Here is a 14,957-nt window from a genome sequence, read left to right as displayed (position 1 = left end):
ACTCCGAGGACTACGGGTTGCTCTTCTCCGACAAGGAACCGCCGAGGACTAGGTAGAGGAGCCGGAGCCAGCCAACAATTCATTTTTGGGTTTCGTAATTAGGTTTATTAACGATACTTTTAATTATGTATGAACTTGCTCTACTCGTATTAGATCTGTGTAAATTTATGAAGTTTCTATGTATGAACTTGCGATGCTTCGACACGCGAATCTTCTATGCTTAAATTTTCAAATTTGCGGTTTTCGTTTTCAGTATCTGTTCTTCCTGATGTCAAACGATAATGCTAGAGATGCTCTCAAAAACAGTTCTTTTGAGTATTTGTTTAAGATTTATTTATGCTCCTAAGTTTGATTGGATCTTTTTTAAAATTCTCCATGCAATCTGTAGTAACTACTAACAGCTCGTTTGGCATCCATGATTTAGCTACAGGAATTCAGTATAAAATTTCATGGAATCACATATATACCTAGCACCAATCCTTTTTGTAAAAGATTTTTTTTTTTAGATTTGTCTCTCATTTTACAAATCTATGTGGCTGACAAACATGATTTTTGAACATCCAAATTCAAAGAAAAAATTCCTAATACAAATTTGATTTCACTTCGTTCCTACCAAATGAAAAGAAAAGAAACGTGGGTTACCAAACAAACCATAAAAAAAATTGTCGGTGTGAAAAGTAATCTTCTTGAGGGATGGAATAGCTAAAAGTTACACAAGAAACATGAAAAATCCTCTCAAACATTCAGGATTAATGAAGCTGAACAAAGAGGAAAGTTTGATGAAAAAGAGGGAACCCAACTTCTTCTCTCTCCTGTCCCTAAAACTAATTTTAGGAACCCAAATATAGGGAACCTGTTGGAGATGGTCTAAGTTGGGAAAGAGAGATGAGGCGACATGTACAATGATAAATAACACAAATTCTCTTATATGTTTCATGTTATTTACAGAAGACAATAAAACATGTCAAACAATAGGTTATCTTTTTTTCCGTCATACCTTGCGATTAATAATAAATTGAAATAAGATTAAATAAATAAATGTCAAGATAATGTAAATGTATCATAATGGGAAATTATATCTTATCCTCGTGAAGAGATCATCTTTTTACTTAAGACTTAAGGGCTCACACTTTTTTTCCAACTATCTCTCTCATATCATCAATTATTAAGTGGCAATAGAAAAACCGACGTCACTCCATTGGGAGTGCCCTTAGCGTTGTAGCTCTCGAGTAAGAAAAGAAACAATACGCGCATTTGGTTTTCTCCACAAAAGAATGCTAAATACAAAAATAAAAAATGAGCCCAAAATACAGTTTCTTCACGTGGAACCGGATCGTACAGTAGCACTACACAGCAGCTGCATGTGATCCTAACAGCACATTTGTATTAGCCAAACTTCACACTTTTCTTTTGTGTAGAATAGAAGTGTAACAACTTTGAGGAGATTAAAATTGCACCACATGACAAGCAAAACTTCACAGAAACAAACATCGAGGAAAAAGGGGAAGCCAGAATTACACCACGGAACTGACTTTCGCGAAATAAAACCGCCACACATGGATTTCAACTCAGATCAGAAGTCTCCTGGTCATATTTTCCTGGAGAAGTTACATAATCGTGCAATTGCACTTCGATTCCATCTTTGGAGGCTTCATGCTATCGGATGCCTTTGTAACTTCAGAAGCAGAATGTACAGCTACAGGATCTTTAGCAATGATTTCCGTCTTCGTTATTTCTGTGATGGTTTCACTTTCTATTTTTTTCTTTCGAACCCTGGGTTGTGGTGTTTGTCTGTGAGGCAGCTTCAACAAGCCATCTTCCCTTCGAATGGATTTACCTATTTGCATGACTGTTGGCCGAGGGGCACCAGCAAGTTCAGATTCCTGCTCATGCTCCATTGCAATTGTTGCAGCCTTATATGTCAGGTCATGAACAATGGAACTACAGAAGAGAATTGTATCGGTAGCCTCTTCTAAAGTGAAACTTCTCTGAATTTGTTTCCTTGATCCTTCTACAAGTCAGGCAAAAAAAAATTATGTTATGTTAATGATATTCATCCCTTAAAAAAGATTACCACTTATTGGTTAAGGTCTGAAAGAAGATGTAATAGATCTGCATTATACAAACTACTTTTGATGTGTACACAAAAATCAGTGAATTTAATGTGGATGTAGCAGGCATGCAAAATGACCTCATAAGCACAAGAAAATACTATTGTAAAAAACGTTTTGAGATTAAAGATGCATGCGTGAAACCTGTGCAGGTGGTAAGTCTACTAGTCGCCTGTTGGATTTTGGTTCTTCGGCGTTGTGTGCACATTGAATGAAGCTTTTGTACTTCATCAATTACTTTCCGAACAAGATGAGCAATCTATTGTCTTTACTTGGCTCCATTTGAAAATCTAGATATGGGAGGGCATCATGGAGAAGAATGAACAAAAGTGTGAAGTATTTGCTATGGGAGGAAGCGAATTATATGAAACAATCTTAACCAAGGCCTCTTGTCCAAATTATTTTACATGAGCCGGACAAATTGGCTAATTATGTTTATCATGTACTCCCTCCGTCCTGAAATAAATAACGTGGACTTGTATAAGATCCGTCCTGAAATAAGTAACGTAGATTTGTATAGATTCTTATACAAATCCACATCACTTATTTCAGGACGGAGGGAGTATTAGGAATTAGGGATGCCCTTAGTCACAGAGTTACATAAATTATTATAATTTCTCTTCGGTTTCTAAAAGCAGATGTTTTTTCCCTGAAAATGTCCTCATGTATCTAGCAACAGTTCCTTAGTGCCACAAAATAGATAATCTCAAACAAGGTCATAACATTTTTGTGCCAAAATACACCCAGGAAAACACATTAATGGTAAATAAAGAGTTAAAAATTAAAGAAGCAGAACTCTATGAGGGCAGGAAAGTGAATACAAAAACTAGAAAGTCATGGACACATACCATTATTTGGAAGATCCTCTATTTTAGGCTCTGTTGCAGAAACCAGCACACCCTCATCTGAGATGGCAGACACAGAACAATCATCAAACATGTTTGTCTCATCGGAAGCCGAAACTGCTTCAGACTGCACCTGACGACTATCACAACTGCTCTCACATGCATGAGGATGTTCAGGAATCTCAACTGGATAGCTGGTGATAGCAGAAACATCTTCTTCTTGACTTCTTATGCAGTTTCTATCAGCGTCTACAGACATGTTAGCACATAAATCATCATCATGAGCCATCTTGTCTGCTTCTTGATTCCGAATTACTACATCTCCAACAGCTTCATTATCGTTGCTTGCAATAGCTTGTGCTACAGACCAGCACTCTATAGCACTTGACAGAGCATCTTTACAAGATCCATTTTCTCTTCTAGAAATCATAGTTGAAACATCATTTTCTGAATTATCTGTTGGACAACAAGCATCAACATTTACATCACTCCGAGGGCAAAATGAAACTGAAGAACCACTGGTTGACATATCTGATACAGAAGCAATGCTTTGACGACTCACGTTGCTGCCTATTTGAGACTTATCAACATCACCATGCTGATTACTTTTAAGGCGCTCAAAGCTTATGTCTAATTGCCTAGAACACCCTACATCAATGGAAGAAGTGGCCGAAGAACTATCACGTCCAAGGATATACCTCATCGTATTGTCATTATCTCTCGTATAATAACGTTCCGAACAAAGAATGTTTGTAGCAGCCAAGGGCCTTCCTTCCACAACAGGCCATTTGTTGCTGCTTGACTTCTGCAGTGGGAATACTGATATGCCTGTTCCTTCGGCATTATTAACCTTATGGCTAGGCGATCCAGTTGATTTATGACAATCACCGGTTGTTATGTCAGACATAAACTCACTACCTTGGAAACATATCTCTGGCAAACATCGGGAAATTTCATCATTGTGGTTACCATTTTGGTCCCTGAAATGGTCATACTCCACAGGTGTTGATTCTTCTGGTTGATAGCCACCTACATTAACTCGATGCGATGAAATGTCATTGTTATGTCCTAGTGAAGAGTCTTCAATAAAATGCGGCCTATTATTTTCTGCAAGATTCTTCAAGCGTTCCCCCAGCAACGTTTCCTCGGTTGTGTCCACCAGTTGCGAAGAATCAGCAGGAGGCTCATTGATCACTGGTTGATGGTCAAGAGATGCCTCACTGCTATCTTCTGCACAATGTGGGGCTGCAATACAAGCTTTATAGTCTTGCTGATGTGGTGTTTCTGTAGTGTGTGTCTCATGGTTTGTGGAAAAAGTTCCATCCCTTGATGCACATTCTTCACAATAATCACACCCATCCACATCCACATTCACCGCATTGAATAACTTTCTACACCTAGCGCATGTAGCCAGTTTACCATGGCCAGCCTCAGTACTACCTAAAACATCACTTGAAATCTGATTCGCTGTTCTGCTTCTTTCCATATCAAGGTCCCATCTACAGCTTTTTACATATTGTTCTGTGATTGATGATTCTTCTGGGCTACTTGGAATAGATGATAAACTGTGCTGCTGACAACTGGGCCCTTCATTCTGCTCGTCCAATTTATCAAACATAAATATGTCTTCATGAATTCCAGAACTAGCAGTTGCTTCCAATTCACCAGATATATAATGCCGTTCTTGATCAGGTTCCATAAAAGGACCAAAAGTGGCTCCGTGCTCAGAGGTGGTGGGAACGCGTGAGAGCATTGGCTGATGCACGTTACTGCTGGTTGTGACTGAGGAATTGCGCGAGAGCATTGGCCGATGCACATTACTTCCTTTTCCAGCACCAAAAGTGGTGGTGGGAACGCTTGATAACAGTGGCCTGAACATATCTTGAGGAGCTTTGCGGTGATCCTAGAAAAAGAACACCACAGTTTTCCTCTTAAGATTTATGAAACCAGAATATAGTATAGGACTGAGTTACACTAAAAGAAGACCAACTGCATGAAACATCAAGCAATGTGTACAACGAGTACAGTACTAGAGGGAAAACTATGTTCATTGAATGAAATCGCTATAGAGTACTCCCTCCGTTCCATAATTCTTGTCAAAATATTACATGTGTCTAGACACTTTTTAGGAATAGATACATCCATTTTTGGTCAAATTTGAGACAAGAATTATGAAACGGAGGGAGTATTTTACTTTATGTAATCATGTGCAACATCTGTAGCACTCCCAAGCAGATGGGTTTTTTAATAAAGTCCGAATAATGAAGATACAGAAAATGATTGAGGTAAACTTGGCGGTATGCTGAGTTATGGTATGGTGCTCTCATTTAAAAAATTCCATGGAGAACCCACAAGGCTACAAACTCTTTCTTGATAATATTTAATTTGAGATTCACCGTTTCAACCAACGCCCGAAAAAGAACGCATAGTGCCATATAATCTTGCTGTCAAACATAGTTTCTAGCAGAATTCAAAAAATATACCATTGCACAAGGTGCCTACTGCCAAATCATTCGAATGGAATATGACACCAGCAAGTGGCGGAGGACAGACAAATTTCTTGGTGTGGCAGAGTTAATGTATAGCATGAACGTGTATTATGTCGTGTCATTTCTAGCGTTGCGCGTAGCCATGGACAAGTAGCTCCAAGTCCATCCATCCAGAAATACAAGGCCATTTTCCAAGATCACGGGAACCGAGGAAAATCCTTTTAGTAGTGCGTAGTAGTAAGGATTTTTTGTTTAGCCAACGGAAGTATGGGAGAACATATTCTCTTGCAACAAGGAGCAATTAAGTTATGCATGCATGCACACCAATCACCAAGTAAGGTGCGAGTAACAATGAGATTTTGTGCTAGGGTTGTGGCAGGGTAGGTAACAAATTAACTCAAGGAAGAAAAGTAGCCACGTATTTATGGAAATTTCAGATTTGGGATTTGGCCTTCGATTTCTGGACGGAGGGAGTACCATACTCCAGGCTGAAGAGGGGTTGATCCATCAACTGGGGGTTGACCCAGGCCACGATCTACCTGCCCCTTCAGCTCACCAATTAAAAAACACACACGGCCCAAGACTACCTAGAATACCTATTCGCTCCCATCTTCTTTCACGGACAGACTACTGGCACTGCCACTAATGGCACCGCTGCAGGTTCTAGGGAAGAAAGATGTCGGCTGGACTGTGGGGTTTTGGTACTTGCGGCTGGATCAAGGTGTAGCGGGCACCACAGCTTGCCACATTAGCTCCACCGTCCCTGACATGGTGATACCAGCTGACCAGAATCAAGTTGCATAAGAAATGTAAGATATGTAATGTTTTCCCAGTTTATAAAATGGATTACCGATTATATACTTAGGGAAATAATACCATGCAACACAAGGAAATATTCAATCATCATCATAACAGCAAAGCATAACAACGTACCATCAACCAAACAGCAGAATCAAAGGTTCGCTTTGGAGCGGAATTAGGGGAGAAACTCTTGGATGCTTTCTTTGATGATGCTATAGCTTTGGTCGTCATCACTGACAGGCTATTTTTTACAGCTGAGCTACCAGCATAGCCAACTGCAACAGATTGCACACAGTCCAGATCATCATCGCCAGAAGATGTTGCAGAAGCTTTGCTGCATGAGCTGAAACGATCTCGTTCATTACTATGGGATGAACTGGCCCTTCTTGATGGAGTTGGAGACATTGATCGTCTGCTCCCTCTTGAACCCATGTCCAATCCACTGAAAGATGAAGGGGATCCACCCCTTGAACGGGATAATGGTCGATCCGGCAGAGACGTGCGAAGATTTGGAGGTGCATCGGAAGAGAAACCAGGATCATTTAACTGCCAACTTTGAAGTTTTGGTAAAGATGACCTGCGATTATCTTTTACAGGCGAGGTTCCCCTAGTTCCATTCGATGTTAGGCCACTTGAAGGGGTAATCACCCTCCTCGAGACAGGACTCGGCGACCTTCGTGGAGGTGTTAATGTGTTACGAGCTGGAGGAGTTAAAGATCTTGGTGATGCTGCAGATGGTTGTGGAGCAAGTAATGGGCTACATCGAGAAGGTGAATTTGATGACCTTGTCCTTGCAAATGCTGCACCGCAATTTGCGCGTGGTGATGGGCTAAGCCTATTTGGACTTGCACTGCTTCTTCTAGATCTTTGAGTACTTTCCATCTGCGTATAGATTAAACAAGAATATTGCCACTTGACCAGTACAGGTCCTACATATTTAGAACTCCAAGAACTTCCATGAGATAAAAACACTTACTGTTGATGACCTTGAAATTGATACCGGCTTAGTCTGAGCCCTGCCTCTAGGAGCCAGACCAATGCGGTGGTCTTCCTCGTTATCCAATGAACGAAAAAGTGGTGTCTCTGGAGGAGTCAGCAACCTGTCCAATGAAATTTTATTTGTACATTGGTTGCAGATATTATAAAAGAACTCACTGCATAAGGAGATGTTTTTTACATTTGACATTATGGAGACTAACAGACTTAAAAATTTCACAATCGGTCTCACTTACAAAATTCCTAATGCACACACCCGCATCATAATCAATCAGAACCTTAGCAGTTGACAGTTTGCAGCTTACCCAGTAAATTTCGAATAAGAAACGAACTCATATTCAATCTACTAAACAGCACGAAGACAGGTAGCTCTAATACATCTTAGGAACGATATGTTAACATTCATCGCATGACTATGCAGATTATATTCACCGAACATCTACAAAAGCTAGATTCGTTAAAACAATTAAAATAACAGCAATTGTCATGAAGAAACAAAACAAAGCAATATGCTGCGAGGTGTGCATAGTTGCATACCAATCATAATCAGTTTTATCACCGTCCACATTAAGTAGATCACGGCTTTCTACTCGTCCAGCAATGTTGACACCAAGCTTGAAATCCGGACAATAGCTCAACTTTGCTGAAGCAAGGGGATAAGACACAAATAAGTAACAGTGAATACAAATCATACAGCACCTTCCACACACTCTGAAATAGCATGTTACAAAAAAAACTGAATATATGAAAGGGGGGTATTTATAAGCATTACAGAATGACTCATGGAAAATATCTGATGATTCCAGTAAGAAGTTCTCCCTCTCACTTCTCTGCATATCATTGAACAACATGAGCTCATCATCCGTTGATTTAGCAGGCAGTTTGCTCCCAAAACTCTGGCCCCTCTTGTGGGCAATCTCCTTTGCTGGAGATCTCCTCATTGAAGGTGAGATTGGCATCTTTGTAATGCTGCAATGCAGACTTGTAATCTCTCCAAGGACACGGTCCTATGCTCCTCCTTTCTAAGATATCACACTGACATCATCATCCATTTAGCACAATTACCTGCAACACAAGTTACTATCACTAAGGACTAGCCACACAGAAAATGTAGAGAAACACAAAGGGTATATCAACAAGTCATTATTTTTGAGAACTATGAGGTTACAATATATATAAAGGAACAAGTGAATCTCAGCACACATTGCCAAAAATAGCCAAGCCATCACACCGCCAACCGAAGTTATCTACACAAATTACACCTACAACTCTAACGTGGTTACTGATTCCTTGAAGCAATCAAACAGGATGAACCATCCAAAAGGGTCTGAAAAAGCACCCCAAAACTTGAAGCTGCCCATGACTCTTGCACTTCAAAGCCCAAACGGCCCAATCAATCACATTTCTAGATGAAAAGATCCACCCATCTGGGAGATGAGAGCCAATCATGTGGTGGGTTCCTCAACAAAAATTGGATGGCAAGGCAAACTGCCACAACAATATGGAAAAAGCTTGCATTAAACTTTTCTATTCCGTGATCAAGGAGACTATTTACCACATCTATTGGACCGGTCGATCGAGATAATTTACCAATCCAAGAAAGCATAATAAACATAATCAATTCCAAGTAGGCACTTGAAGAAAAGGCATGCCACAATATGTCTAGCTGTTCCCTGGAAATCAAACCTCGTAAACAATAGAAGTGATAGTAAAAGCTGGAAACAGCAAGCTTAATTCAACTTGTTGTATAAGTAGTATCTAGAGCATCCAGTCTTACTTTATTTGCTGCATTTGCACACCCAATTCAATTACGTCATCATTCAAACGAAATTTCGTGGCTTATAAATTTCTTACGCCACATTAGAACAAAATTACCAAACCAAAAGGAAGAGCGACAAGGACAACAGCCAAGAGTTCTTCAAGCCCCCAACTAAAGAGCAAGCGAAATAACAACAAAATTCAAACTTCTAGTAACTTGTATAATAAAACAATTCAAGGAACATTACTTCGTGCCTGGAGTAGTTACGTAAGCAATCATTCCCAAAGTATTATTGGCCCAATCATAAACCCCGGCGAGCTGAGCTCGAAACCCGCAAAAGCAAACTCCCGAAAAAAATTGGCCACAACATCACACAGCCAACGAACGGGTAAACCCGATTGAATGAATCAACGAAACAACGAACGGGAACACGAATTCCAGTTCCTCCTTACCGCATTCCACCCTCACGGTGCGGCGGACAAGCCAAATCTCGAGCCCAATTGGTCCACACACCCGCCGGGCCACCGCCAACCCAGGGCCAAAAATGCGCGGACGGTCGGCAAGGGCAGCACCCAGCCCCCAGCCGCCGCGCCGCAGGGGAAGGCGAGGAGAGCGCAGATCCGGCCGAATCCGAGCTGCTCGGCGGCGCGCGTGGGAGTCTCGTCTCCTAGGGTTCCTCCGCCGCGCCGCTTCTGCTCCGCGGCGACTTGCGCTCTCTCCAGGCGTGGTGCTGGGCTTCGCCCCCCGCCAGCGAGTGACTGCGTTGCTGCGGCGAGAAGCAAGCGTAGGGAGCGCGGGCCTCGAGCACTGCACTCCGCACTCCGCAGTGGAGAGAGGGAGCGTGCGCTGTTGCGTGCTTGGCTGCGTGCCGCACTGCCGCGCCTGGGCGAGGTGAACTGGAGAAGAGGCGTCTTTTTCTCCTTTCCGTTTTACTCATGATTGCGGATTGCGACACTTAAATCGGCATAATGTTTTTTTTATGAGCAGATTTCACAGATTTTGAGGGAGCCACTTTTGCTGAGTTGTCCGCAGAACCACATGTTTTGTATCTAATTGTCTCACATCAGCTAAAATAGAAATTAAAGCGATTTTAACACTTACTCGTTACATGTGGGTCCCACCTGTCACGCTTCATGTCTTTTTCATACTTTTCTCTTTTTTTCCCTCGTCCCCTCGTCTTCCTCAAGGTCCAAGTCCAGTGGCGACGAGAGCTCCCCTAGCCGCGCGCCGACCTCTGGCTCCGGGTAAGCCCGACACACCGGGCACAACGAGCGCGTGCGCTGCTAGACGTCGATGCAGCCTTCCTCCACACCAGCAGCACGCGCACCACGTCACGGTCCGCCCGCTCCTGCAGGCACACCACACACTCCACTGCCACTCCCCTTCCCTTGCTCTTGCCGCCGCCACCGCATCTGTTGCTAGTCCGAGAAGATCGCGCCATCACGGGCGTTGCTCGCGACTAGTAGGGAGTACCGCATCTAGACAATCCAATTACTCCTCCCACACAATCTAATTACTCCTAGTTCAAAGCAGCATGTAAATATAATATCAATTCAAATAATATCAATTCAACTATACCGGACTTAATTTTTGCTCCGGAAACTATAGAGGACATAGATATCTCAATTTTTACTTGTCCTTACATTTCATGGCTTGATCCTACGCCATATCACAGTAGAGCCAAATAATGGAACAAACTTAGGAAACACGGCGACGAGTTTTTCATCAAATTTAGACTAAACAGGGTAAACCGTGAATCAAACAACTTAAACTAAAATAAAACCGTTTGCACCACTTGATAACACATAAAGATCATCAGATTAGAAAAGTATCCAGGAAGATCAAAACTAAAGCAACAAGTAGTAGAAAGCAAGATATTGATGCCAAACAGAGGTCATATAAACTAAGAACAGAATCCAAGAACCGTTAAACCACACAAAACGACAGCTCAGCTGAGAAAACAACAGAAATAAGCAGGTCCAGCCTGCTACACATAAGAGTGGTTACCGGAGTCGTTCGCCCGATCAAATAACCACAAATTCCATCAAAGTGAGCTCAAGACGAAAGAAATCATTGACAACAATTGCCTAAAACTTTTGCTTCATTTCACGACTAAACTACCAAATTGGATCCAGCAGCTAGTAGGATCAACCAGCACAAACGCAACAATCATCAAATCGGACGCGAATTTACAAATAAATCTCACCGATTCCACCTCTCAACCCATCAAACCACCCACCCACACAGACAAAACCAAAGCCAAGAACCAAATCACCAACACCGCCACAGCACAAACGCTTCTAAACCGCACCAAATAAAAGAGTAGAAAAAAACAGCAGCATCAGCTAAAATCGACATTGCACCCACCCACATTCCACCACCCGCGGCCCGAATCCGTGGCCCCAACACCCAACTCACCAGCCTCGCGCGTCCTCTTGATCTCCCCGCCGCGACTGGGTAGCCCCGATGCAGATCTGAGCGCAAACCTAGCGGACCCCACCGTGGGATTGGATGGCAAATTCTAGGGTTTCCCCTGCTCCTCCTCCTACCGCCTCGCGCGCTCACCACCCGTATCTCGCTGCTCCTCTTTGCTTGCTCTCCCTCTCGGCTACTCCCTCATACCCTTTTGGGTTCGTAGCTGTGCTGTATTGCTGCGGGGGAAGCAAAATTGTGCCGCTGCTCCTGTTGTTGTCTGCGTCATGCGCTCGCAAGAGGAGGTGGACTAGAGAAGAAGTGTTTTTTTCTTTCTTTTTGCCCTCCCTTTTTTGCTTTTATTTTATTTTCTTTTTGGGTTTTCTGAAGCGACGATGATAATTGTCTTTGAGAGAGAGAGAGAGAGAGAAGAATGCTTGATTGGTTGAGGATTAGGATGGTGAGATGGGATGGGTGGCAGATTACATGTTTGCCCTTTGGCTAGGAAATGCAGCGGTTATACTGGATTGATTTATCTATAGATGTTTTTAGGGGTTCCCAATAGAACTCTAGGTTCTACAACAACTGCCAGCTTACTTTTGTAAACATATTTTGTAAGAATGTTAATGCTAACCAGTCCAAAGTTAGAGAAATTTATATGATGCCACATTTGTATCTACTTCTGATAATTAATTAGCAAGCTAATACAGAAAAAGGACCCTATCAATGATAAAGGGGTGAAAAGGATCTCTAGGAGGGGATGGTCGTGTTGATAATTTCATGCCAACACAAACAGAGCGAGAATACATATACTTCCTCCGCCCGAGTTTGTAAGGCACTCACAAAATTTTATGCCGAATTTTTTGATCAAAATTTACATTGGTAATATGGGGCTATTTTGGCACAAAAAAGATATCGTTGGATTCATATTAGAAAGTTCTTCCTAATGATGTAGTTTATATACATATGTCAAATATTACATATGACAAATATTATTTGTATAATTGTTGGTCAAAGTTTGACACGAAATTCAATAGATCCTTATATACCCGTAGGGAGGTAGTACAAGCCATTGGAGATGTGAACAAACGACGAGTGATGTCAAATTGCTATCACCCCAACCTAATACTAGCATAAATTGTTATATCTAGCTTGTAGACCTTTGTCGATACTACTCTGTCAAAAAATATATAGTTGTCTTGATCGAGATATATACAGTTAGTTATCCACCGCATATTAGTTGCAATGTATCCATCGCCGCATGGTACATTGTGCACCTGCAAACAAGCAAACATCGGAAACGACAAATATTTTGCTGAAAGGAACTCCAAACTTTCCTGTGAAGACGAGTTCTACATCTTCGGGAGGTATTCGTCATGACTGTTTTATATGTTTCTGAATTTTCATATTATATCCAGATGATCCAAATTATTGCTATGACTTGGATGCATGGTCGTTGGTTAAGCGTCGTCATGTCATTAATTATTTAGCAATCTGTTAGGGGCACCATGGGCGCATATATATTATGTATAGGCCTAGAGGTTCGGTTTTGAGATTCATATGATTGTCCTGTACAAATACAAATAATAACAAACACGAAACGAGAAAGTGAAAGGTCAGAGGTGCAACCACCAGCACCTGAACCGAAAGTCCCAAGACAGATTTGCTGTACAGCATGATGAAAAGACAGCGATGCCCTTGATCACTTTAAATACTACCATTCCCGGTTCAATATTTTTATTATACAAGGACATTAATTAACTAGCCACAAATACTACTAGTACTCCAATTAAGAAGAACTCCAACTGACGGATAGTATTAGCATCTGATGCCGCGTTTCATGGCAGTTGGCTCAGTTAGCTACAAGCTACCGACCAGTGTAGTATAGCTTAAGCTAGTTTTGGCCGGCTTTGCTTCCTTTGGTGTATTTGGAATGCTGACAACTGCCTGCCTCTAATGCCTATCGTCTGTGGGCCGTGCCGCTGTCTCTATACGACGAAGTTCTGTACTCAGTAGGATACAGGCTAGTCCACGCTGTCTAATTGCGACAGGAATATATCCTGTCCTGAGTCCTGACCCGGGCTTTTCTCCGACAGAGATGCTGCCGATCGATTCAGGGTTTGGAACCAAAATGTTATCCCGAAAAGTCGCCCGCGTACGTCGGCTCGAAATAGCGAGGTCGCCTGCCGCTGCCGACGACATGGTAGGTGCACTAACCCCTCAATTTGGACTTCTTCGTCTTAACATAATTTTATTAAGTTTTTAGAGCATCTCGATTACGAGCAGCACGACAAGTAATTATGACCGGATGAAATAGGATTCTTCTTTGCATTAGTCATTTGATTTTCATAGAATTGAAGTCTGGTTAATTCAAGAGCGAAAGAAAATCGGTAGATTTTCTTTCTTTGACAGATTGTTTGTCGACAAGCGAAAGAGCAAAATCAACGATAAAAGGATAACAAGAAAGAATATGTTTCCTGACGTGAATAGGTCGTAAAAAGATAAAAACACAAAAGACAAACTTCCTGATGCTATTCATATTTGCATTTGTCTTTTTTTTTCTATGCATACAATGAGTTTGGGTTTGAAACTTTGCAAGGGTATAGACACACATCTTATAAATCCACTCGATTTATTTAAAAAAAATTGAAATTTTTTTAAGAGTAGTACCGTGCTTCTCTCCGTTACCCTCTGCAGTCCACACGTTCGTTAACTGCTGATCTGACAGGCCGGTTCGGTGGGTGGGCAGTTACCGTTAACGAGAGACCACATGGGACTTTCCTTCCTGGCTAGAGCTGATTTGCTGCTGGCTGGCTGGCTGGCTGGCTGGATCTCTGCCTGCGGTCCTGCAGCTAGCAACGGCTGCTTTCCAAAGGTTCCGTACGTTGTTCCTATCCAACGGACTAAACGGAGGGTCTGTTTCTAGTTTCTCCATCGTTGCTAGGTCGGCGTCCTTTGTTGTTCACGATTTTATCCGTCTGTCTCGTCTAGAAAGGACTGTTTCATCTAACGGTTCTGTCACGTCGTTGTTACACGGTACTAACAAGTTAATGTGCGGTTTTAATAGGTCCAAATACAATTAATTGCTTGCTGCAGCCGCAAGGCCTCGTGGTATGTAAAGCGAACGATGGAGGCTTCCGGAGTGAGATAATACCGTCTTAATTTGTGGCTAGCCTAGCCTTTTCAGATGAAAGGACGTGGTTTAATCTACCGGCCGTGAGATTTGATTTTTCAGTTATGCAACGGTAGATGATTAAGGTAAGCTACCAATTTTCTGGTTTGAGGTACAGAGTTAAGAAGATGATGATAGAAACTCCGAAACAGGACGCTTGACTAGCCAAGGTCTATGGTCACGTTCATCGCACCACACCTAAGATTTTCCTGTTCACGTCCGATCCAATTTGCTTATCCTACAAGGATATACAACCGCCCACCGCAAGTGATACAAAGTCCAAATTCTGCTTCCTTTTTTGTTTAAGATGAGAATAGTACGCAGTATTTTCATTATATATGTTGTGCGTCATTTCTATGCGAGTCTTCCCTA

At 42.0% G+C, this 14,957-nt stretch overlaps 1 protein-coding gene across 1 annotated transcript; it reads right to left on the bottom strand.

The window, feature by feature from the left end:
- Positions 1–1,297: 1,297 nt before the first annotated feature.
- Positions 1,298–9,904, bottom strand: LOC100845738. The gene is made up of 7 exons (XM_003578690.4): positions 9,454–9,904; positions 8,015–8,307; positions 7,780–7,885; positions 7,223–7,346; positions 6,379–7,128; positions 2,960–4,859; positions 1,298–2,011 (listed from the first exon to the last, which is right to left on the bottom strand). Exons 2-7 carry the CDS (start codon positions 8,199–8,201, stop codon positions 1,608–1,610), a joined length of 3,471 nt encoding a protein of 1,156 aa, XP_003578738.1. The 5' UTR covers positions 8,202–8,307; positions 9,454–9,904; the 3' UTR covers positions 1,298–1,607.
- Between the last annotated feature and the right edge of the window lie 5,053 nt (positions 9,905–14,957).

The sequence above is a fragment of the Brachypodium distachyon genome, chromosome 4 (assembly GCF_000005505.3).
Source record: "Brachypodium distachyon strain Bd21 chromosome 4, Brachypodium_distachyon_v3.0, whole genome shotgun sequence".
Lineage (NCBI taxonomy): Eukaryota > Viridiplantae > Streptophyta > Magnoliopsida > Poales > Poaceae > Brachypodium > Brachypodium distachyon.
The sequence above is the reverse complement of the archived record's forward strand: the minus strand, read 5'-3'. Positions and strand labels throughout refer to the sequence as shown.